Source organism: Equus caballus, chromosome 31, assembly GCF_041296265.1.
Source record: "Equus caballus isolate H_3958 breed thoroughbred chromosome 31, TB-T2T, whole genome shotgun sequence".
In the NCBI taxonomy this organism is placed as follows: domain Eukaryota; kingdom Metazoa; phylum Chordata; class Mammalia; order Perissodactyla; family Equidae; genus Equus; species Equus caballus.
This window is the reverse complement of record NC_091714.1, coordinates 3,802,834-3,818,530: the sequence shown is the minus strand read 5'-3', so window position 1 is coordinate 3,818,530 and position 15,697 is coordinate 3,802,834. Positions and strand designations below refer to the sequence as shown.

Here is a 15,697-nt window from a genome sequence, read left to right as displayed (position 1 = left end):
GACTTGTGACCCAGCATCAACAAGAGACACTCACGGGCAGTCTTGTTCCATCTGCCCCCTCACTGCAGTCATCTCCACCCCCAGGTCACTTTGAAGTGAATCCTAGACATCAGATCCTTTCCTCCACAAAAGAGAGATTGCGCGTGTATCCCTAAAAGATAAGATTTCTTTTGGTTAAACCTAACCATAGTACCACTGTCACACCTAAAAAATTAAGAATTCCTTGATGTTATCAAAAACCTATTCTGTATTCAAATTTGCCTGTTTGTCTCATAAGTCTGGGAGAAAATTCTTATACATATCTTTTGAGACCCATATGCAAGAGCTCCCATAGATGGGTCAGAAGCCTAGAAAGGGAATTTCTGGGTAACGTCCACCCTCAGCATTTTTAGAATGTGCTAAATTGTTTTGCAGAGAAGTTGCACCAAATTTATATGCACCTGCCGTGAGTAAATTTCTCACACTTTGCATCCTGGCCAACACTTGATATCGTCAAATTTTATAATTTTTCCAATCTGATGGGTATTAAAAAAAGCCATGGTTTTAAATAGCATTTTCTTGATTACTAAGGATTCTGAGTATCTCATTACATCTTTTTTTTAAAATTCAATGACAGGAGTTCTTTTAAAATGCCAGTGCTAACCATTTGTCCATTTTATAAATAGCAAAACATTCTCCCCCTTTGTGACGAGTCTTGTCACATCCCTGACGATATCCTTTTGTGGACAGAAATTCTCAGGTTCTTTTTTTTTTACTTTTTATTGTTTTATTGAGGTCACATTGGTTTATAACATTGTGTAAATTTCAGGTGTACATTATTATATATTAGTTTCTGTATAGACTGCATTGTGCTCACCACCAATAGTCTAGTTTTTATCCATCACCATACGTTTGTGTCCTTTTACCCCTTTTGCCTTCCCCCCACCCATTTTCCCTCTGATAACCACCAATCTAGTCTCCTTATCTGTGTGTTTGTCTTCCACATAGACATGAAATCGTACAGTATTTTTCTCTATCTGAATTATTTTGCTTAGCATGATACTCTCAAAGTCCATCCATGTTGTTGCTAATAGCATGATTTTGTCTTTTTTTATGGTGGAGTAGTATTTCATTGTATCTACATATACCACATCTTCTTTATCTTTTCATCTGTTGATGGGCACTTGGGTCATTTCCAACTCTTGGGTATTGTGAATAATGCTGTGATGAGCATGGAAGGCAAATACCTTTACGAATTCATGTTTTCATGTTCTTTGGATAAATACCCTGAAGTGGAATAGCTGGATCATATAGTATTTCCATTTTTAATTTTTTGAGAAATCTCCATCCTGTTTTCCATAGCGGCTGCCCCAGTTTGCATTCCCACCAGCAATAAACGAGGGTTCCCTTTTCTGCACACCCTCGCCAACACTTGTTATTTCTTGCCTTTTTAATAGTAGCCTTTCTGACAGGTGTGCAGTGATAGCGCATTGTAGTTTTGATTGACAAGAAATTCTCAGTTTTAATATGGTCAACTTTATCGCATTTTTCCTTTTCTTTTTACACTTTTTGTGCCTTTGTTTAGGAAAACCGTTCCTTCCCCCAAGATGGTCTCCCATATTCTTAAAATTGTATAGTTCTGCCTTTTTACCTGTAGGACGTTCATCTGCGTAGAATTGACATCCACCCATCAGATGACTTAGAGATCCAATCTCAATGTGGAAAACTACTTGTCCAAGCACCATTAGTTTAATCATCTATTGTTTCCCCAAAGATCAGCAATAAATCTGCCATAACTAGTTTCCATCCTGTATCTAATTTGGGGCTCCCTATTCTAATTGCTTGATGTTTTTTATCTACCCTTGCACAAGAAAGCACCATTTTAATTGCTACGTAGCTTTAAATTAGGGCCTGATGTCATGGAGGACAAGCCCCCACCCCTTAGTAGCCTCTGTATGTCTTGCCTGTTACAGTCACTTGCTTTTCTAGATACAGTTAGTAATTAGCTTGTCAAGTTCCATGAAAAATTATTGAAATTGCGTTAAATCTAAAGGTCAGATTGGGGAGAACTGACACCTTTTCAATATATATTATTTCAACCCATCAGCATGATTCCTTCTTTTATTTACTTCTCTTTTAACATCTCTCAGTGATGTTTTATAATTTTTTCAGAAAAGGCTTATACCTCTTTTTTCAAATTCAGTCCCAGATATTCAATTTCTATTGCTATCATAAATGGAATCTTTTAAAAATTATGTTATAAAATTATTAATTTTTTATAATTTTTATGGAAACACTTTTATCTCATTATAAAATCTTATAAAGCAAACACTTAGTAACCACCTCTGAGGTCAAGAAGTGACACATTTCCAGCCCCCCAGAGGTTCCCTTCCCAATCACAAACCCCTCCCTCCCTTTTGAAGTTAATCATTTTCCAGAAAATTATGATAATTGTTTTCCTGCTTTTCTGTCTTCTGTGGAATTTTTCTATTTAGAAAGTTTTATATCATTTGTAAACTTTACAGCTTTTTCTTCTTTTTCTTGCTTATTACACTTGTCAAACTTCCAGTACAACTTGAATAAAATTGAGGAACACAGGCATCTTTCTGTTGTTCTCGACTTCAAAAGGAAACATTGCAATATTTCACCATTAAGTACATTATTTTTTTATAATTTTTTAAAAAATATACTAACAGGTTAAGGAATTTTCCTCTTATTCATAATTTGCTATTATTTTTATTATGAGCAGAAATTACAGAAATGAACAATACATTACTGGGTTCAATTTGTTAATATTTTGCTTAAGAATTTTGCATCTACGTTCTTGAGTGAGATTAGCTTGTATTTTTCCCTCTAGATTATGCTGGTTTCACAAAAAGAGCTGGGGTACGTGCCCTCTTCTTCCATTTCTGAGAGAGTTCACAAATGAACAATGGCCCCCTTTCTTCCTTAAGTATCCATATAGAATTCACCAGTGAAACCACATGGACCTAGAGTTTTCTTATTTTCTTTGTGGGAAGGTTTTTAAATCATGGATTTGGGGCCGGCCCTGTGGCTGAGTGGTTAAGTTTGCATGCTCTGCTTCAGCGGCCCAGGGTTTCACCGGTCCACATCCTACACACTGCTCATCAAGCCATGCTGAGGCAGCATCCCACATAGCAAAACCCAAGGGACCTACAACCAGAATATACAACTATGTACTGGGGGGCTTTGGGGGTAAAAAGAAGATTGGCAACAAATGTTAACTCAGGTGGGAATCTTTAAAAAAAAAATAATGGATTCAATTTACTTAATAATTGTAGGACCCTTTGGATTTTCCGTTTCTTCTTACTCAGATAATTTCCTAGGAATTCGTCCATGGTTGCTATGGAGATGTCATCTGTATTTCCAACTTTATTCCTTTGTAAGTGTTTTGTCTTTTCTCTCTGGCTTCTTTAAAGAAGCTCACTTGACATGCTGCCCTTTTTATTTATTTCTCTTGTGATTCCTTGGGATCCTTAAATCTGAGGATTGATGTCTTTCATCAATTCTGGCATTTTAAAATTTTTTCTTCAAATATTGCTTCTTCCCCACTCTCTGGATTATTCCTAGTGGAACTGTGACTAAACGTATGTTGGACTTTCTCACTTTAGCCTCTGTGTCCCTTAACCTCACTGTTATATGTCCCATCACTTTGTTTTTTGTGCTGTATTTTGGATAATTTCTTTTGGTCTACATAGTTCCCTAATTCTATGCTCAGTTATGCCTAACCTACTCTTTAACCCACTCGTTGAATATTTATTTTTATTTGTTACATGTTTCTGCTCTAAAAGCTTCATTTCTTTCTTTTCCAAACATCTTTGATTCATTTTCATGGTTTCCTAGTCCTTACTCATCATCTGAAATTTCTTTTTACAGTTTCTTTAAGCATATCAATCATACTTACATTCTTATCAATATTGATAAGATAGCAATCATCCTTATATTTTCTGCATCTGATAATTTGCATTATCTCAATTCTCTGTGACTCTGATTCCACTGACTCTTATTTCTGTTTGTTCTCATCCATGGTTCTGGGTTTCCACATGGAAAATGTCACATTTATAATGAGTTTGTTAGTTACTTGATGGTACTCTCATTGCATACCATAACTCTGAATTAAAGAAAAAGAAATCTGCCATTTAATTGCTTCTCTGGGAATTCCAACATTTCTTCATCCTCTTCATCTAGGTAGGATGCTACAGTCTCATTTTTAATCCACGTAGTTAGTCCAATATCGCCTTGCTGTCTTAGCCTCCTAGAATGAAGAAAAGAGAAAAAGAATATATAAAAGCTCTGAAGGGAACATGCCTTGGGGATGAGCCACCCACCACCCCTTATAACTCTAATTCTTGGCCATTTGCTCTAATTCACCAAGGAATTAGGAAGCAATTCATCTCCCCTATTCCTGCCATTATCCTGGGAGCCCCCCTCTCTTTGGGCTGCTGATCCATCTAACCCTCCAGCACCAAAATCCCAGTGACCTTCACCCCGACGCCACTGAAGAGGCAGTTTCCTTCTTGCTTTTGGGCATCGCCCAGAGATGCTCTGACTCAGAAATCTTAAGCTCCGTATCCTGCTCTGACCACAACCTCCTGTCCTCCAGCATCTCTGCTTTCACCCTCACTCTAATTTGTTCTTTGATCTCCTGGGGAACCACACCCTCTGACCCTCAGACAGAGAAAAGACGGAGCCAACCACAACTCGGTGTGTCTGAATGGCTTGTTCCAGGGTCAGGGGTGCTGTGGTCATCCCAGGAGAAGCAGCCTCACCCCTCTTGTGTTCTGGAAGGTTAACCCTAAAGGAAGAGAGAGAAACTTCTCTTAAAGATTGTGTTTAAATTACTTTTCTATAGATAAACTCTTAAAATGGTGTTAATACCAATGCAATTTTTTCTGCAAATGTAAGGTTTTTTTCCATTTCATTGAACTTCATGACACTAACCTTCTTTGGATCACAGATTTCCTTAAAAATCTAATTAAAAAAAACATGAATCCTTTCTCAAAGAAAATCACATGTACGTACTCATATACAACATATTTTAAAGGGTTTACGTCCCCCTCAGCTTACGTACCTTACATTAAGCACCTCGATCTACTATAAATTTGCCAGATTTCCCCCATTCAGTGGCTCTCTGAAGTCTGTTTTACTTGTAATGTTTTCATGGCACATGCGTCCACACTTACCCATATTCCTACCTCTTGTCCTGATCATGTGAATCCACAAGGCTATTATATCTCAAAGTGGCAATTTTGACCAGTGGGGAAATTGTGGAAATGTTCTTCAAAAGTTTGGGAATACAGCATATACATTTTGGGTTAGCATTTTATACTCAACCATCCTGCTTTGGAAGATGTTTTGAGAGGCACAGACACTATTGCCTAAATAAAACAGCATCTGCTTCTAGCAAGAACAACTAATCCTCACCAAAACCAGTTAGCAGAGAAATGAAAACAAACCACTATTAACAAGGGTGTGTGTGTGCACATGTGTATGTGTGCGTGTGTGTGTGTGCAGGAAAAAAAAACCCATCCCCAGTGCAACTTACATGAAAATACAAAATATTAATGACTCAGGAATGTTCATCTGCTCTATGTGTTGGCCTGAAGTTAATATCTACAAAACATCTATAAATCAATCAAATTTGAGGGCTACCCAGGAAACAGACCAGATGACAACTGGTGTCAGATGATCCTGTCCTGTCTTCGGTTACGGGTCTACACATGGGTGTCCAGAAGAACAGCATCTGTAACCTTCTCGGAGGGCAGAAAGCGGGGTTTGCCTGGAGTGGAGAGAGACTTCTGACTCCTCCCCAGCCCTCATCAGCAATGAGTGTGCACCACTTTCTCAGGCTCTCTAAAAATCGCCTGTCTCTGTGCTACACCGCATCTTTAGGGCAAGAGAGCATGATGGCTACGCTTTAAAGTCCAAGGTGCATTAATTAAGATATTAACTCTGTTCATTTCACACTAGCTGGAAAGGACTCTGAAAAAAACAATGGATATTGACAAGACACCAAAGTAATAAGAGACGGAATCCCAGTGTCTTGTCTTCGAGTCTCTACCTCGCCATCAAATTGGACTAATGCTAAAAACAGCTGTCCCACAATGCAGCTGAGCGTAATCGGAGGCCAGGCTGCAACTGGGTTTCTCCCTAGTTGGAGGCAGCCTCAGCCACGCTGCCTCAGCTGGCAGCCCTGGAACCCTGGTGCCTTTCCCCTTTATACGAGGTTACTGGGAATGGATGCAAGGGGCCTGGCACAGAAGACGTGCTTCATCATATACTAGACATTCATCGTAACTGCTGTCTGAATGGACGTAACTCATCTCAGACAAGGAACTCAACATTCAAAGAGCTCGTGCCATGTGCCAGGCGTTATGGAAAGCACTGTATCTACACGACTGAATTTAGTCCTCACAACAACCCTAGAGTAGGTATTCTTGTATCCACTGACCAAGCCATGTAGGTAGAAAGGGGCAGGAAGGAGCTGAATCGGGTGTGTCCTGCAACGTCTATGGCACCATTCTGCCTCGGAGTGAGAAGGGAGAAGTGAGCATGATGTAGACTTTACAGATGGAAATCCAAACCAGAAGGAGCTCATTTATTCATTCATTCAGGAAAAATTAATTGAGCTCCTGCTGTGAGCCAGTTGCCATCCTAGAAGCAGGAGGCGCTGCGGTGAGCAAGACAGCCCTTGCCCCCTGGCTGGGTTTCCAACGAGGGGAGGGCAGCAGGAGAGAGTAGACAGACAAGCCAATGACAATCCATCGACCCGTGGATCCATGGTGATGAGTGGAGGAAAATGCTGCACTAGGAAGGATGAGGGCGATGGGAGCACAGTGTGGTACCCACCCTCCCCCAGGGCATCCTGGAAGGCTTCCCGGAGAAAGTGGTATTTGGGCGTAGATCTAACATAGGAGCCTGCCACACTCAATCTGGCCTTCAGGTTTCCTAGTTCTCAATTCCTTTTACCTTTCCATTGTCAAATTCTTCTCAAAAACTGCAGTTTGGTTTCTTTGCAACATTTTTCATTTCTGGCATTTTTCTAGGCTACTCACATGCCACATGGGGCTGCTTGGTGTCTTCTTGTTTTCTGATTGGAATCCTTTTTCTTACTGGCTGGGCTGTCACATTTCAGGAAGCTGAGGGGGGGCGGTGCTGCAGGCTGCCGACCAGCTGGCCGCGAGTCTTCCCTCCTCGTCTCCCTGGGCTGCACGCCGCGCTGCCTGTGTCCGCCTGGGAACAAGCGATCCAGCTGTCAGAAGCAAACATCACCTTCATTTTTTGTGGTTATTGTTTTCATTACTTTCAGAATACTGTCAGAAATAATTTTTAAAACAGAATTTGGTAAAGTTGGGCTAGCAATGATCATTAAAATGTGTGTTTATTTATTTATTTATTTTTATTTTTATTTTTTTGCTGAGGAAGACTGGCCCTGAGCTAACATCTGTGCCCATCTTCCTCTATTTTGTCTGTGGGATGTGACCACAGCATGGCTTGATGAACAGTGTGCAGGTCCACATTTGGGACCCACACTTGTGAACCCTGGGCCACCAAAGCGGAGCATGCAAACTTAGTAACTATGCCACTGGGCTGGCCCCTATTTATTCATATTTTAAATTTTTCATTCGACAGTATTTGATATTTTAGCAGATAGTACCTTATTGCTAAGAAATACTGGTAAGTCCCCTGTAATCCTCTGTGTGTTCATCTCGTCTATGATCACCCATTGGGTGGTGGCTTTGCTGGGCAGTGTTGTGGCACAGAAGGAAGAGGCAGGAAAATCAGCCCACAGAAAGGCAGGTGCTGTTTTGGTTTCACTTTGTTTTTAAGTTAGACTCAAGATTAAATTTTTATTTCTTCAAAACCAAAACTAACCTCTCTGTCCTCTGGTCACCACATCAGAGGACATCAAGATCCAGAATGGAAATGGAGTTCGGTAAGAACAGAATGCATCTTCCTCCTTAATTCTACCTGGCGGCCACTTCTTACAGGCAGCCTTCCTGTATGCACCAGGACTTTCAGGGCACAGTCTGCTGACACGCAGCAGGAAAGGTTCTGTGCTTTCACAGTCAGCTCCCCCACAGCCGGCCCCTTGCCCACGCGCCCCCCAGAGCTGAGGATAGACCCTCACTGTGCGGCTTCCAGACCAAGACAGTACTGACCAGCCCCCTGGCTCTGTCCACATCTGCAAAGCGGCCGTCTCCTTCCAGCAGGCTGCTCGGGTAGCACCAAACAGAGAAAAGCAAACACAGAAGCAAGCTGTCAGGCTCCACGCTCCTTGAACACACAGGCCTGTGTTAGAGAGCCCTCGGCACTTCTCATTTTCATCTCGAAAGAAAAGATGCCAAATCACAGGCGAAGACGGCAAGTGGTCTGGGTTCAGGAATGGGCGAATGGTACAGCTTTAGTATGAAGCGTATGAAATCCACCCATTATAACAGGCCAGGAAACTACATTTTCCTTTTGCTGCTACAGAGTATTACAAATAAAATCTGGCATAAAACGGGCCTTAACCCAGAAAGTTTGGGGCCGAAGGGGTGCCTGTGGCCAAAGGGATGCCCCAGGATCCTGGCAAGGATTTCAGTCCGCCAGGCCCCTTGCTGGCTGTGAACACAAGAGCCCTCATGAGCCTCGGAGCTCGTGACAGGAACACTTAATTCCTCAGAGGGCTGTGAGGACAGAGTGACATACGTGTCCATGGGGAAGGCGGCATGGTGCCTAGACGGGGTTGGCACTCACTAGCTGCCACTCTCTCTCAATGCCAATAATAGATGCAACATTTGTCACCGTGCCGCCCCCTCCCCTCGCCTCACCTGCATCCTGGGCTGCGCTGGGACGTTGGGGACAGAAGCCGGGACACTGTCCCTCATGGGGAGTTCCCTTCAGGCCTCTGCCGGCCCTGGAGGCCCAGGACCTGTGGGTTACCCTGGAGTCAAATTATGGACCCCACAGTGACAGTCTCAAGGATGTCTCCCTCCTTATGATGCCTGTCGTGGCCATGGCAGAGCCCATGCCCTCTCACCTGGTTCTCATGACAGCTCTGTGACAACACGGAGTAAAGGTTGTTGTCAGTGGTTTATTTTGAGGACACAGACTCTAAAGCCCACAAAAGAACTGTCTGGCGTCACCGGCTACCAAGGGTGGCCCTGGGCTACATCCCCGGGGACTTCATCTTTCCTTTCCACGTTACTTCTCCTGGCGAGGCCATAACAGCTGAAGCAAAGTACAGGGCGAGCCCTGTGGGCGAGCCCCCGTGTATGAGTCCCCGGTGGGCTAGCTGACAGCAAGGCCCTGGCGGGCTCTGAGTGGCGCCGGGGGCACTGGCAGGCGGAGGAGAGGCCAGAGTGAGCTGTACCAGCATGGATGCCCTTTCCCACTGCGATGAGACAGGTGCCTGAACGCCCAGCCTGCCATTTGTCCCCGTACACACGGTACAGCAAACACCAAGGCAGAAACAAACAGCCTTTCATCAGCTCCCGGGGGACAGCTGTTTGACAAATTGCTTTTCTTGGGAAAGTACTCAGGGCTCTGGGAGGGTCCACGATAATTAGAAGACGCGGTCCCTGCCTTTGAGGCACTTGCAGAGGTCAGACAGCTATGGACTGTGACTCGAGGAAGGGCCATTTCGACCCAGCTAAGACAGGAGCTAGAGATGAAGGAGATAAATCCCAGAATACCTCCTGGAGGAGGTGATGGATTAGCTGACATCAGAACAGGGAGCAGGGGAAAGGAAGCTGGCAAATATTTCAGCCGGGAATAGCCAACAAAGTGTGGTCGGTGTGCACGGATGCCCTCTGAAGGTGCGTTTTAATGTCATGGGTTGTTTCACGTTGTTGCTGAATCTGGTCTTGGGCCAGGCAGGGAGAAGCGTCTTCTGGTGGGCTGTCTCTGAGCATGAGGGGCAGAGCATGACAGGCTGCAGAGTTGCTGTCATCACAGGTCCTTCCTAGCTGGAGCCTGAGGGCGTCCTGGGCACCTCCCGGGTGCTGGGGCCTTGGGGGTGTTTATAGGCACCTTCAGCTGATGCACGATGAGGATGTTGTCAACCCAGGCATCCTTCTTTTGGTCCAGGAATTAAAGCCCACGAAGGGCTGAGAAGAGCATCCCGCACATTCCGAGGCCTCTGCCCAAGAACCAGTGTGCAAAACTAAGCAAACTTCTCAGCTAAACTTTGCTGCGTGTTTGGCTGCAAACATCTCAACTTTGCAAGGACATGTTTTTTTTTTTCCAAATGGGTTTTCCTTTGTCATCTGCATTTCTAAGAATCCTAAATCTTCACGTCTCTATATGCCCAATATAAGAAAATGTAATGCAAACTAAAGGAAGACGGAAGCAAGCTGAGGATTTTTGCAAACTGGGTCTCCTATCTTTTTCAACTTAAAATTTTGCGATTTTTATTAGGTTTTAATAGGATGTCTCCTAAGCGTGGAAATTAAATGTTATCAAGTGCTCCAAGCGGCTAAGGAACCTTGACTTCACAGAGCATGTTGGACGCCACCCTTGCATCCACCACGCAGCTTCCACCTTCCGTTGCTTTTGTGCAGGAAACACGGATCAGCCGACAGAAAAGACTGACTATCAGCGTTTCAATCCAGTCCTGCTGTGTTCCTGTAATTATTTGGATTGGCTTCATCCAAACAAAGAGAATATTTCGAAGACATTCAGCCAATTTCTGATGGGAAGGACAGGCGACCAAGAGTGACCACCAGACCTCACGGAGCAGGCTTCAAGACAGGAGCCTCATTTGCATTTCCGAGGCCAGACCACACTTTTCCCAGATATTGCCATTTCCCCAACTATTTGACTTGATTAAAGGAGGATAGAAAATGACTTACGCCCCTAAATTGTGACAACAAAGGCTGGGTTTCTCTCTTCAATCAAAACAGCATGGCTGCCTGATTCAAATGCTAATAGCCAGGGCCTGAATTGGCCACTAAAAGAGGGAGACACTTTCCCCTATAAATGACCACAAAGTCACTCCTTTGCTGTCAGAACCTGCAGGATTCTTCCAGTTGGATATTCTGTTAAATGGCTTCACGGGAAACATCCCAGAGGCGGTCTCGGGGTGCTGTGTGTGTCAGTTCCTGGGGAAAAGAAGAAGGCTTCGATTTGAACAAGGCTCTCGTCTCTTTGGTAATGCTCCATCTCCCTCGTATGTATCCAGGAAGACCTCTGAACAAATCTGGTGCAACTCTGGGATTCTTCACTGGACAAAGCCCCAGTTTTAGAGTTGGTTGCCACCATCTTGATTCATCCTAATTCCGTGGTGGCCTCGTTTCCTGGGGGTCCCAAGGAGGCAAGTAGTTTCTCAGCTCCCTAGGGCCACACCCTCCACCCCAGTCCTCCCACCAGGTGCTGTGCATGCCACTACTCCACTTGTGCATGGGAGCTGAAGATGGTGGACTTGGGGCCAGATGATCCAAGTTCAAGTCCAACCACTCAGGCGGTGCCCTTGGACCAGGTACCAGGCTCTGTGTACCTGTTCAGTCTCAGGGGAAGGAGACCAACGCCTATCTCACACAGGTGAGGAAAAGCACACAGAGTACACCTCGTTGGGGTCTAGAGTCAGTGGACCAGAGGCCCATCATTCCTCCACCACTAACCTGACCCTAACCAGGTCAGCCAACATGCTGAGCCTGAGTCCCTCTTCTGTGACAGCACTCACTTTGTAAGGCTTCCCGAACACTGATGGGGCGCCAAGGGATAAGGCACCAGCACTGGGCCTGGGCAGCGGTCGGTGGTAGAATGCAGAGCTTCCGCAGGCACATAATCAGGCTGGATGACATAGAGCGTTTGAAAACTCCTCTCCCAGTCTCTAGGCCTCTCTTTGGCCTTTACTAATGTCTTTTTTTTTTTTTTTTTCCTTTTTCTCCCCAAAGCCCCCCGGTACATAGTTGTATATTCTTAGTTGTGGGTTCTTCTAGTTGTGGCATGTGGGACGCTGCCTCAGCGTGGTCTGATGAGCAGTGCCATGTCCGCGCCCAGGACTCGAACCAACGAAACACTTGGCCGCCTGCAGCAGAGCGCGCGAACTTAACCACTCGGCCACGGGGCCAGCCCCCCTCTGTGTACATTTTAGATTCACACTATGCCAGTTTCTTTCTTCTTGATTAGACTCTACGACGCTTCTTTGACCGGGAGATAGTTTTGACACCATTTCGCAGAGTGGCAGTTCTTTTACGCATCTGTGAAAAGACTGTGAATTTGATGGTGCAAAGACAGGTTTAAAACAGGCATCCTTATATGCTTTAGAGAGGACCTCACCTCCTGGAGAAGCGCATGTTAGCGAGAGAGGCAGAACGCATCTGATACAAGCAGCTGAGGTAGTTCTTACTTCGGGAATGCTTCTCAGCTGATTTATGGAGAATCTTGTTCTGAAAGAAATGCTTTATTTATTTTTTTGTTTTTGTTTTTGTTTTGAAGAAGAAGATTAGCTCTGAGCTAACATCTGCCGCCAATTCTCCTCTTTTTGCTGAGGAAGACTGGCCCTGAGCTAACATCCATGCCCACCTTCCTCTACTTTATATGTGGGGGATGCCTGCCACAGCGTGGCTTGATGAGTGGTGCTAGGTCTGCACCCGGGATCTGAACCAGCAAATCCCAGGCTGCCAAAGCAGAACGTGCCAACTTAACCGCTGAGCCACCAGGCCACCCCTGGAAGAAATGATTTATTTTTATTTTTTACATTCACGTCTTCCCTCTGCAGCTGGAATTTAAAACTGTCACGGATGGGTACTTTTGCCTCCTTCTATCTCTAACACACGGATCAATACATTGCACACAGTAGGTGTATACTGTGCGGTTTCTTATGATGAGTAAATCTAGCACGCTCCCATTGATAATGTTACCTAGTTTACATTTACAATACCTTTGATGCATGTCAGAATATTCTGGATATGCCGTAAGTACTCAGCCTTCTCTGCCTCGGTCTTATCGTATGAATTAGTTAACGAGACAGCACTATTGCCACTGAGGGGCGATACTATCTGACAGAGAGCTAGATACCTAAGCTATGATGGGTGAAAATATATATACATATATATATATATATATATATATGTATATATATATATATTAGTTAGCATAGCATAATTAAAGGTGGTACCAAGTATAGTATTTGAGATATTTTAAAAATCCAAAAATTGCAACATAAATTATACCACTCTAAGAAAATGACATTATTTTTTTTAAAAAAAGCTACAGAAATAATTGGAAAACTAAAGCAAAACCCAGTTGAATTTCAAGGGAAAGAATAGCAAGTCAGAGAAAATTTCAACCAGATGCAAATAAAGCAAGAAACAAACAGGAAGAAAAAGTAGGGGGAAGGGAGGGCCGAGAAAGTGATTGTGTGGCAGTGAATTTTCAAGCCCCCCAGGCCTTTGTGAGGAAATTATTGTAGATAAATCACGGCACATTCTGGTTCTGGTTGCAGAGGAGGAGCAGTGTGGTCATTGAGAACCGGCCGGCGGCCAGGCAGAACCAGGGGTCAATAGCCACAGGATTTCCGATGTTTGTCTAATCATCGGATCACAGTAATTATCTGGGGATCTCGATAACAAAACAGATTCCTGGGTCCCCACACAGACCAACTAAATCAGAGTGTCTGGGGAAAGGCCTGAAACCCCACATTTTTACCAGGTGCTCCAGGTGACAGCTGTGATCCGGCGTACTTGGGGAACACTCGCAGAGCTAAGTATGGCTCAGGAAAGAACCCAGAAATAAAGAAAGAGGCTGGTCTTCTTTCAGACAGCCCCCAAAAATGTGCATTATATTCTTTGCTTAAAGAATCAGATTTCAAGCTAGATGATATTAGTTATAGGACAAGACTTGTTTTGTAAATGAAAGGCCTTAGTAAGTGTGCGTGTGTGCTACCCCGTTGGGGTGGTGCCTAGATTCTACACTTGTAGGTTCATGGAATTTCACACGCAGGATGAGTCACCAAGAAGGTCATCCTGTCAAACCCCCTCACTTGACAGGCAAGGATATGCCTCTGTGTGCCACTCGAGTTTGTAATCCTTGCACTTAAGAGCATGTATTTACAAGTATGCGTCTTTCACCCTCTTCTGAGTTTGGGAGAATTCTGGAGCCCACACCCTTAAACTATGGTCTGTGAATAAATTAAAGAAAGTTCAATTCTAACTTTCATAATCCACGACAGTAAGTCTTTGGAGGAAAGTTTGTTCATTAAATTCCACGAGTTTCAAGAATTCACGTGAACCCTAAGGAGCTCAAATATTGCTGATGTAATCTTGACATGCCTTTAGGAAATTAAGCCAAAATATCTGTGTCTGTGGCTGGCGCTTCAGGCTGGGGAAAATCATTCCTGGCCTCAGTGAATGGAAACATGTATAGGACGTACCCTCAGCCTCAGCCCCTCAGCCAGGCTTTGCCGCTATTCTCATGATAAAGAAAAACATTTGTCTGCATCCTTTTTCTTCTTGTCCACTCCTGATTCTCCTGAATTTCACTTTGAACCCCCAACACCTTGGGCCTCCTCGCAGGTTAAAGACAACTGGACTCAACCTGGGACCCAACACAAAAAAGAGCTGGGAGAGGAAGGGAAAGGTGCCAGAAAGACCCAGCAGAGCGTGTTAAGGAGACCCATGCAACTCACCTTCTCCCAGCCTTGGGCTACTTTTCCTGCAGTTTCTCGCTGTTCACACTTTTTCTTCCATTCCATAAGCCAAGAAAGAAGGCCCTTAGAGGAAAATGCAAGATATCTTTTTACAAATATCCTTCAACACCGCAGTTTATTGACACTGTCAGCCAAGCTGTGTTCCTCCAGTTTTCACTGCAACTCAAAAAGTGGGGAGGGGCCGGGTCCGTGGCCGAGTGGTTAAGTTCGCGCACTCCGCTGCGGCGGCCCAGGGTTCGGATCCTGGGCACACACATGGCACTGCTCGTCAGGCCACGTTGAGGCGGCATCCCACATCCCACAACCAGAAGGACCTGCAACTAAGATATACAACTGTGTACAGGGGGGGTTTGGGGAGATAAAGAAAAAAAAAAAAGTGGGGAACTTGCCTCACGGTTTTGTACCTAGACAGAGGGCAAGGCCCCCACTGCACGTCAAGGTTAGGATTCCAAATGCAGCACTGTGTTGCCCAGACCCACTTTTGGTGACACTTCCCATCCCTAATTCTAAGATGTGTGCATGTCATACCTAATTATGTAGGCTCTTTGGTTTGATGGTGCCGGGAGCTATTTTTTTGGAATTATGACAGCGTTGTGTCTTCTGCAGAATGCCAGCAATTGCATTTGTCTCTTATTTTCTGGCTAAGTATAAATGGGATGTATCAGATATATAACAATATCGACCATTTCCTCCTTATTTGTTTGGTCCCCCTCTTTGCTGGTTTTACACGCTCTGGGAATTTCAGTTCTTAGCCTTCTTTCAAATTTGTCCACATTTTTTTTTTCTTAAATCATCTTCAGAGGAAAACCAGGAGAAGTTTCAGTGGTCAAGTCTGGTCCTCTCACTGACTTCCACAGGGCCTTGCGGTCAGCCCTGGGGTAGGACGGGGAGCCCGTGGATTCGGAAGCTGTCTTTCTGGTTGAGATTCCAGCTCTGGCTCTTCCTTCCTGTCACTCTGGGTGATGACAACTCAACACCTCATTTGCCTCATCAATCTGGTAAAGACCACGATACCTAACTGAACCGTAAGGATGAGAGGCAAGGTACGTAAAAACCGTTTCA

General features: G+C 44.4%; 1 protein-coding gene across 13 annotated transcripts in view; it reads right to left on the bottom strand.

Moving 5' to 3' along the window:
- Positions 1-1,524: 1,524 nt before the first annotated feature.
- Positions 1,525-15,697, bottom strand: part of LOC106782922 (uncharacterized) — a 97,937-nt gene continuing 83,764 nt past the window's right edge. For 3 of the 13 annotated variants that reach the window (XM_023633010.2, XM_023633009.2, XM_023633014.2), the window contains 6 exons: positions 14,615-14,698; positions 12,265-12,374; positions 8,163-8,214; positions 7,056-7,252; positions 4,696-4,795; positions 1,525-4,255 (listed from right to left, as the gene is read on the bottom strand). In XM_023633010.2, the coding sequence (XP_023488778.2) occupies positions 4,211-4,255; positions 4,696-4,795; positions 7,056-7,252; positions 8,163-8,214; positions 12,265-12,374; positions 14,615-14,698 (588 nt within the window). In that variant the 3' untranslated portion in view covers positions 1,525-4,210. Of the gene's footprint in view, positions 4,256-4,695; positions 4,796-7,055; positions 7,253-8,162; positions 8,215-9,022; positions 12,186-12,264; positions 12,375-14,614; positions 14,699-15,697 lie in introns of all 13 variants that reach the window. The other 10 variants (XM_023633013.2, XM_070256545.1, XM_023633015.2 and 7 more) reach the window with 8 other exon arrangements.